This window comes from Haematobia irritans, chromosome 3 (assembly GCF_050003625.1).
Source record: "Haematobia irritans isolate KBUSLIRL chromosome 3, ASM5000362v1, whole genome shotgun sequence".
Lineage (NCBI taxonomy): Eukaryota > Metazoa > Arthropoda > Insecta > Diptera > Muscidae > Haematobia > Haematobia irritans.
The window spans coordinates 74,814,864-74,824,318 of record NC_134399.1 but is presented as its reverse complement, the minus strand read 5'-3'; the positions used below and the strand labels follow the sequence as shown (position 1 = coordinate 74,824,318).

Sequence of the window (9,455 nt, the reverse complement as noted above, 5' to 3'; positions counted from 1 at the left end):
CGCATATTTAAGGAGATATGGGCAAAAGAAGTTTTTTATATAAAAATTTCAATTTTTTTAGGTTTTGGGTGGAGTTTTTAATTTTTTGAGGGTGGTCACGAATTAAAGTCCTTTTCGCTCTAGGACGCATATTTAAGGAGATATGGACAAAAGAAGTGTTTCATATAAAGATTTAAATTTTTCTAGATTTTGGGTGGATTTTTCAATTTTTTGAGGGTGGTCACGAATTAAAGGCCTTTTCGCTCTAGGACGCATATTTAAGGAGATATGGCCAAAAGAAGTTTTTCATATAAAAATTTCAATTTTTTTAGGTTTTGGGTGGATTTTTCAATTTTTTGAGGGTGGTCACGAATTAAAGTCCTTTTCGCTCTAGGACGCATATTTAAGGAGATATGAGCAAAAGAAGTTTTTCATATAAAAATTTCAATTTTTTTAGGTTTTGGGTGGATATTATGAGGTGTAGCGCCTGACCAAATAAACACTTATTTTGAGCGTAATCCAATTTTATTTAATCCACTAGAGACTGCGCTAAAATCTAAAACAATTTTAGTTTATATTATTTTAATTCAAATTGTAAATAATTATTTTTTATTACAATTGTGTTTGACTTAAATTTAGCCTGGCACTAATTTTCATAAAAGAATACAATGGTTTTAAGAGTTTACTTCTCCTTCTTTGTGACCGGTCTTCTTGGAGTTTACTTCAAAATGGAAGAGTATGGCTTATTGCAAATGACAGTTGTCAATTAGAATGAGTTGCCGGATCGATGTAATATAGGGCCATGAGTGGGAATTCAAAAAGCTAAATTTTAGTTGGCCACTCAACATTCCCCTCCCCGTAAACTTCAGGCAGCATCAGCATGATGTTTACTTCAAAACGTCCAATTTAGCTAATTTCACAGTAGGTCTAGTTATAAGTCCTTTGATTGTCTTCACCACTGCGCTGCGAACTTGATTGTCTTTGCCTCTATGTACATCCACAACAATTCCCTTTAACCACGATCCTCTCTTACTTGTGTCATCCACCACAACAACAATGTCACCAACTTCAATAGGACTTGGACTCTTTGAAAACCATTTCGAACGACGAGTAAGGCACGGCAAATATTCACGCAACCAACGTTTGCAAAATTGGTCTGCCAATTGACCGGCAATCTTAAAATTCTTAAGCAAAATATTTCCACTCGCCTCCTCGCTACCCTTTTCTCTTATTCCACTAGAACAACCAACGAGAAAGTGGTTGGGTGTGAGCGCCTCGGCATCAGCTGACTCCAATGGTACATATGTGAGTGGTCTTGTATTTATAATATTCTCCACATCTGCCATAGCCGCTCTCAGCACATCCTCTCTCAAACCGGTTTGTGGCAAAATGTCCATTAAGATTGATTTTACTGAGCGAACCATTCGCTCCCACACGCCTCCCATGTGGGGAGAGGCTGGGGGTATGAAACACCACTCAATTCCAGGATGATTTCGCTTTAGATTTTCTGTGGACAACTTTTCTATCTCAGATTGTAGTAAACGACTTGCACCACGGAAGTTGGTACCGTTGTCCGATATAATTTTATGTGGTGTTCCTCGTCGACTGACAAATTGTTTAAACACCAACATGAATGCATCAGTAGACAATGATGGAGAAATTTCTATATGCACTGCTCTCACGGTGAGACATGTAAATAAAACACCCCAACGTTTCTCACGTCGACGACCAACTGCAACTTCTAGCGGTCCGAAAAAATCTATGCCGGTGTATGTAAACGGTCTAGTGTATGGCATCAACCTTTCTGGTGGCAATTCTCCCATTTCAGGGGGGTTTGGAGTTGCTCGTTTGTTTTTACAAATTTGACAAACACTCGATACAGAACGAACAACTGCTCTTAAGCCTGGAATCCAAAATCTTTGTCGCATTTCATTCACCACAATTTCGTTGTGGTGATGATGAAATCGTCTGTGGTAGAAATCAACAACAAGGTTGGTTACAGCATGCTTTCGTGGTAATATTATTGGTCGTTTTGTATCAACTGCTACACCCTCTGCTGCGTCAATTCGCCCTTTTATTCGCAGCACACCCATACTATCTAAATACGGCGAACACTTAAACAATATGCTCTTTCGGCTAATCTGCTTACCTTCGGATTTCAATGAGTTTATTCTTCACCAAATGACTCTTCCTGACAGTTACGAAAAATAATTGACTCGACTACACGAATGTTGATTACCTCTGTAAGCATATTGAGAAGAGATGACATTTCTTTTTCTTTAGAAATCAATTTTAAAAATTTCAAAATATATAGTTGAGTGTGTCGAAGTTTTTCCCATCTGCTGAATCGTGTGGGGTCCGGTGATATTTCTGCCAACGTCGATACGGTTTTCTGATTTTCTTCAAAATGGCAAAGTAACTCGAAGTTTCTATTATCCGATTTGTTGAAAGTTGTTGTAGGCCAAAATTGTTCATCTTCAAGCAGAAAATCGGGACCTGTAAACCATCGAATATTATTATCGAATTTTGGAGTTGTGGACCACTTCGTGCCTTCGTCCGCAACATTTTCTGCAGAGGGAACCCATCGCCATTCACTGACTTTAGATTTTTCAAGAATTTCACCAATGCGAAGGGCTACAAATTGTTTGAATTTTCTTGCATCGGAACGAATCCAAAACAATACATCTTTTGAGTCAGACCAGAAAAATCTCTTTTCGATGTTTATGGACATCTCCGCCATTATGAGCTTCGACAATCTAAGACCAACAATTGCTGCCATAAGTTCCATCCTCGGTATTGAAATTGGTTTTAGCGGTGCTACACGAGTCTTCGAAGCAACCAATGAACATTTTACGTCAGTACCAAGTTGAGCACGAATATAAGCTACAGCAGCATATGCACTATTGCTGGCGTCTACAAAAATATGCAGCTGAATGTTTTTGCCGACGCTTACTAGCGGGTAGCATCTTGGAATGCGAACGTAGCTAACAAAATTTATGTATTTAATTCAGTGCAGCCACATTTCAAGCTCATCAGGTTTGATAGGCTCGTCCCATGAAACACCAGAACGCCAAACATTTTGTAAAATAATTTTAGCAAATATTATGTAGTAGCCCAAAAATCCTAAAGGGTCGAATATTTTCATGATCACTCTTAAAATTTGCCTCTTTGTGACTTGAGTTTTGTCGAAAAGTGATCTTAAATCTATTTTTTGTATAAAGGTAAATTCATCAGAATTTGGAAGCCACCAAATACCTAATACCTTTTCCTGTCCGTTGTGCCCTTGTTGAATACATTTGTTGGATTTGATCTTGTTTCCAGTAAGTTTTTCCAAAACACGGGGGGAGTTGGAAATCCAATTCCTCATCTCGAATCCACCGTCTTTGTGGATATATCTAACCTTTTCAGCAAGCTGTACCATTTCCTCCTCAGTCTGACAACTTTGGAGCCAGTCGTCAACAAAAGTATTCTCCAGAATTGCATTTACAGCTGATGGGTATTTTTCGACGAAGCGGTTTGCATTTTTGCTTTTTATGTAATTGGCTAGTGACGGTGAACACGAAGCTCCAAAAGTCATTACCTGCATACAATAAACATCAATATCAGCTGTGGTGTCCCCACCACGCCACAAAAACATTTGAGCCTTTTGATCTTCATTTATGACTTTTATCTGGTGAAACATTTCACGAATGTCACCACACAGAGCTACTGGCTTTTCTCTAAAACGTAAAAGCACACCAACTAATGATTTCAACAGATCTGGACCTTTAAGCAAACATGAGTTTAAAGCAACACCATTTACTTTTGCTGCGGCGTCCCATACAAGTCTGGTTTTATTTTTATTAATATTGGTTACAGTGAAAATTGGTATGTACCAAGATTTGCCACCCGAAGTCACCTCGTTTTTGTGTAATTTTCTGACGTAACCTTTGTTTTCATAATCTTTTATTTTCTCTACCAGAAATTCTTTTAGAGAAGGTTCTCGCATCATTTTTGCTTCAAGACATTTTAAACGTCTTTTGGCCATTGGAAGCGAATTCGGCAATTCTACTCTATCAAATTTCCATAATAGACCGGCCGCCCATCTCTTTTCTTTAGAATCATATACTGCCGTTGCATCCATTATTTTCAACGCACGCTCGTCGTCAACAGATGTCAGAGGTTTCGTCGATACTGAAACGCCTAAAGACTCTAAAGAAAAATATTCTTGCATCAGTTCATCAATTTTTTCTAATTCGCCGGAAGAGCATTTACACTCGCAAATATGAAAAATACAATGGTCTGAAGCGAATTCAACATATTTGCGACCATATACTGTCCAACCAAGTTTACATTTCGCAGCCATTAATTCGCCGTCGTCACTCGCTCGAATTTCTGATGGGACACCGAGTTTTGCGTTGTCTAATCCAATTATAACACGCGGCTTTATTTTTGTATATGGAGTGATTGGCAAATTACGAAGATACTCACACGAATTTATTGTCGATGACTCAAGAGTTTGCTCTGGCAAATCAAGTTTTTCCACTGTACGGACATTTAATAATTTATGTTTCATTGAGCCCTTTTCGCGAGATGAAATGTAAATAGATACCTTCTTAGATGTCGTATATGTTTTTGTCACATCGCCTGTCCAGCGTAAGCATAATTCTTCTGAAGGGCCGTCAATTCCAAGTTGATTTACAATTTCATCTTCTACTAATGTGCAGCCTGCACCTTCATCAATTAGGGCCCATGTATCAAGACTAATATTATTGCCATACAAAGTTATAGGCACATACCGAAAAACAGCCTCCTTCTTTTCCCCTGCATGGAATAACACAGGAGACTCCTGTCCACCATTCGTGTTCAATTGTTGAGGTTTTGTATGAAGCAGCAAATTGTGTGGTAACTTGCAACCGTCGGTGCCGCAAGGCTTTTTAGAATAGCACCTACGAAGGGAATGTTTGCCAAAACAGCGAAAACACAACTTGTTTTGTCTAACAAATTGCCAGCGGTCGTTGTGTTTAAGCGAAATAAAATCTGAGCATGTTGAAAGTTTGTGTTCACCACCACATTTAAGACACACAGTACAAATATTTTCTTTCTTATTTGTTACGGATTTATTTTGCGGTGTGTCTTCTTTTGTTTTTTCTACATCGTGAAACATCAAACTTTCCTTTGCACCTTTTCGGCTATTTCTGTATTCGCTAGAATCAAATTTTGCGTCAAAGGTTGTGACTTGACTAGCACAAGTCGCAAGGTTAAACAACCATTCATCAAAGACCAAAAGATTCACTCGAACACCTGACATACAGTGAAATGAAATTAAGGTATTCAAATTTTCAACACGAACTTTTGGCTCGTCTCTAAGTTTGGCCTGCAGAGCATGATGAATCACTTCAGGTCTTCCAAAAAGCATTCGCAAAGTTTCTATGGCCTGGCTAACCGTCGACGGCATCATCAATTTACCTCTTACCGCTTCTAACGCTGGGCCTTTCAAGCATTTCTGCAGGCGGATCAAATTCTCTTGATCAGTGAATCCACAGCGCTCTGTGGATTGATTATAATTGGTAATGAACACAGGCCATTCATCTGGCCTACCAGAAAAATTTGGCAAATCTTTGGAGATCACCTGACGTGCTGCTATTTGTGAGGAAGACATCGAAGTATCCGCTGAGCTGGTGTTGTTAAATTGCAAATACCTATTGTTGTTGTTGGGCAATGTGTGTGCATTATTAAACGTCATACCGGGTTGTGCGTATGTTGCCGTAGGTATAGGCTGAGAAAATATTTGGGTTCCTTCAAACATGTTTGACGCAGCAGATCTAGCAAGAGAGGGAATGTGTGTGTTCGACCCACTGACTGCAATCGCGGGGGGCGAGACGGAGCAGAGGAATAACTGTGGTTCTGTTGAGTGTCAAGCGCACAATTTGTTCTTTCGTATCTTCTTTCATTCTGGCAAGCAAAATTGTTGTTGGAGTTGTCTACTGCTATTGAAAAGGGAATTTGTAGATTTCTATTTTCGATGACAAAATTTGGTTGATGAGTACCGTTATGTATTTGAGTGGAGCTTAAGAAATTATTTCCTTGCTGTCCATACAGGGTTGAATAGTTTATGTTTTGCGAACTACTTACGATTGTGGAATTTGGCAGACCGTGCGAAATATTTGCATAAAAGGAGTTGGTTTCATTTGATGTATTTGGGAAAGACAGAGGCATTGAAGTTCCATTTATTACCCTACTATTTTGATACTGCGCCTGCCATACTTGGGTGTTTGCAAATGTGGACACGCCATCACCTATATTTATGACTGTGTCGTCAGCAATATTTGCATTAGCAGTGGCCGCAGTGACATTGGTAATCGACGTCTGGTTGATCGTGGTCGCAGAGGAGGGAGGCAAAGACAGATTAGAATATGTAACGGTAGATGTTACGGTGACTATTGCATGTGGACTGTTTGTTACGCAATCGCTGCCGGCGATACTTAAATTTCTGGGTCTACCAGTTTTCATACTTTCTTCATCCGGATTAACCATTTTTGATGTTCTTGGATGTTACACTCCAGCGTTGAAACAGACACAATTATTTTAGAATATTATGAGGTGTAGCGCCCGACAAAATAAACACTTATTTTGAGCGTAATCCAATTTTATTTAATCCACTAGAGACTGCGCTAAAATCTAAAACAATTTTAGTTTATATTATTTTAATTCAAATTGTAAATAATTATTTTTTATTACAATTGTGTTTGACTTAAATTTAGCCTGGCACTAATTTTCATAAAAGAATACAATGGTTTTAAGAGTTTACTTCTCCTTCTTTGTGACCGGTCTTCTTGGAGTTTACTTCAAAATGGAAGAGTATGGCTTATTGCAAATGACAGTTGTCAATTAGAATGAGTTGCCGGATCGATGTAATATAGGGCCATGAGTGGGAATTCAAAAAGCTAAATTTTAGTTGGCCACTCAACAGGTGGATTTTTCAATTTTTTTTTGGGTGGTCACGAAATAAAGTCCTTTTCGCTCTAGGACGCATAGTTTAGGAGATATGGGCAAAAGAAGTTTTTCATGTAAAAATTTCAATTTTTTAGGTTTTGGGTGGATTTTTCAATTTTTGAGGGTGGTCACGAATTAAAGTCCTTTTCGCTCTAGGACGCATATTTAAGGAAATATGGGCAAAAGAAGTTTTTCATATAAAAATTTCAATTTTTTTAGGTTTTGAGTGGACTTTTCAATTTTTTGAGGGTGGTCACGAATTAAAGTCCTTTTCGCTCTAGGACGCATATTTACGGAGATATGGGCAAAAGAAGTTTTTCATATAAAAATTTAATTTTTTTTTAGGTTTTGGATGGATTTTTCAATTTTTTGGGGTGGTCACGAATTAAAGTCCTTTTCGCTCTAGGACGCTTAGTTTAGGAGATATGGGCAAAAGAAGTTTTTCATATAAAAATTTCAATTTTGTTAGGTTTTGGGTGGATTTTACAATTTTTTGAGGTTGGTCACGAATTAAAGTCCTTTTCGCTCTAGGAAGCTTAGTTTAGGAGATATGGGCAAAAGAAGTTTTTCATATAAAAATTTCAATTTTTTTAGGTTTTGGGTGGATTTTTCAATTTTTTGAGGGTGGTCACGAATTAAAGTCCTTTTCGCTCTAGGACGCATATTTACGGAGATATGGGCAAAAGAAGTTTTTCATATAAAAATTTCATTTTTTTTAGGTTTTGGACGGATTTTTCAATTTTTTGGGGTGGTCACGAATTAAAGTCCTTTTCGCTCTAGGACGCTTAGTTTAGGAGATATGGGCAAAAGAAGTTTTTCATATAAAAATTTCAATTTTGTTAGGTTTTGGGTGGATTTTACAATTTTTTGAGGCTGGTCACGAATTAAAGTCCTTTTCGCTCTAGGACGCATATTTAAGGAGATATGGGCAAAAGAAGTTTTTCATATAAAAATTCAAATTTGTTTAGGTTTTGGGTGGATTTTTCAATTTTTTGAGGGTGGTCACGAATTAAAGTCCTTTTCGCTCTAGGACGCATATTTAAGGAGATATGGGCAAAAGAAGTTTTTCATATAAAAATTTCAATTTTTTTAGGTTTTTGGTGGATTTTTCAATTTTTTGAGGGTGGTCACGAATTAAAGTCCTTTTCGCTCTAGGACGCATATTTAAGGAGATATGGCCAAAAGAAGTTTTTCATATAAAAATTTAAATTTTTCTAGTTTTTGGGTGGATTTTTCAATTTTTTGAGGGTGGTCACGAATAAAGTCCTTTTCGCTCTAGGACGCATATTTAAGGAGATATAGCCAAAAGAAGTTTTTCATATAAAAATTTCAATTTTTTTATGTTTTGGGTGGATTTTTCAATTTTTTGGTGTGGTCACGAATTAAATTCCTTTTCGCTCTAGGACGCATATTTAAGGAGATATGGACAAAAGAAGTTTTTCATATAAAAATTTAAATTTTTCTAGGTTTTGGGTGGATTTTTCAATTTTTTGAGGGTGGTCACGAATAAAGTCCTTTTCGCTCTAGGACGCATATGTAAGGAGATATAGCCAAAAGAAGTTTTTCATATAAAAATTTCAATTTTTTTAGGTTTTGGGTGGATTTTTCAATTTTTTGGGGTGGTCACGAATTAAATTCCTTTTCGCTCCACGACGCATATTTAAGGAGATATGGGCAAAAGAAGTTTGTCATATAAAAATTTCAATTTTTTTAGGTTTTGGGTGGATTTTCCAATTTTTTTGGGGTGGTCACGAAATAAAGTCCTTTTCGCTCTAGAACGCATAGTTTAGGAGATATGGGCAAAAGAAGTTTTTCATATAAAAATTTCAATTTTTTTAGGTTTTGGGTGGATTTTTCAATTTTTTGAGGGTGGTCACGAATTAAAGTCCTTTTCGCTCTAGGACGCATATTTAAGGAGATATGGGCTAAAGAAGTTTTTCATATAAAAATTTCAATTTTTTTAGGTTTTGAGTGGACTTTTCAATTTTTTGGGGGTGGTCACGGATTAAAGTCCTTTTCGCTCTAGGACGCATATTTAAGGAGATATGGCCAAAAGAAGTTTTTCATATAAAAACTTCAATTTTTTTAGGTTTTGGGTGGATTTTTCAATTTTTTGAGGGTGGTCACGAATTAAAGTCCTTTTCGCTCTAGGACGCATATTTAAGGAGATATGGCCAAAAGAAGTTTTTCATATAAAAATTTCAATTTTTTTAGGTTTCGGGTGGATTTTTCAATTTTTTGAGGGTGGTCACGAATTAAAGTCCTTTTCGCTCTAGGACGCATATTTAAGGAGATATGGGCAAAAGAAGTTTTTCATATAAAAATTTAAATTTTTTTAGGTTTTGGTTGGATTTTTCAATTTTTTTGGGGTGGTCACGAATTAAAGTCCTTTTCGCTCTAGGACGCTTAGTTTAGGAGATATGGGCAAAAGAAGTTTTTCATGTAAAAATTTAAATTTTTTTAGGTTTTGGGTGGATTTTTGAATTTTTTGAGGGTGGTCA

The 9,455-nt window shown here is 37.0% G+C and overlaps 3 protein-coding genes across 3 annotated transcripts; all 3 read right to left on the bottom strand.

The window, feature by feature from the left end:
- Positions 1 to 866: 866 nt before the first annotated feature.
- Positions 867 to 2,072, bottom strand: LOC142230994 (uncharacterized). The gene has a single exon (XM_075301612.1). The coding sequence runs from the start codon at positions 2,070 to 2,072 to the stop codon at positions 867 to 869; it is 1,206 nt and encodes a 401-aa protein (XP_075157727.1).
- A 74-nt stretch (positions 2,073 to 2,146) lies between these two features.
- On the bottom strand, positions 2,147 to 2,719 carry LOC142230993 (uncharacterized). The gene has a single exon (XM_075301611.1). It carries the CDS (start codon positions 2,717 to 2,719, stop codon positions 2,147 to 2,149), a length of 573 nt encoding a protein of 190 aa, XP_075157726.1.
- Positions 2,720 to 2,986: 267 nt separating this feature from the next.
- On the bottom strand, positions 2,987 to 5,704 carry LOC142230992 (uncharacterized). Its single transcript, XM_075301610.1, has one exon. It carries the CDS (start codon positions 5,702 to 5,704, stop codon positions 2,987 to 2,989), a length of 2,718 nt encoding a protein of 905 aa, XP_075157725.1.
- Between the last annotated feature and the right edge of the window lie 3,751 nt (positions 5,705 to 9,455).

Excerpts from the sequence above, each read along its gene's own strand:
- LOC142230994 (XM_075301612.1), bottom strand. The coding sequence starts at position 2,072 with ATGGGTGTGCTGCGAATAAAAGGGCGAATTGACGCAGCAGAGGGTGTA.
- LOC142230993 (XM_075301611.1), bottom strand. The coding sequence starts at position 2,719 with ATGGCGGAGATGTCCATAAACATCGAAAAGAGATTTTTCTGGTCTGAC.
- LOC142230992 (XM_075301610.1), bottom strand. The coding sequence starts at position 5,704 with ATGACGTTTAATAATGCACACACATTGCCCAACAACAACAATAGGTAT.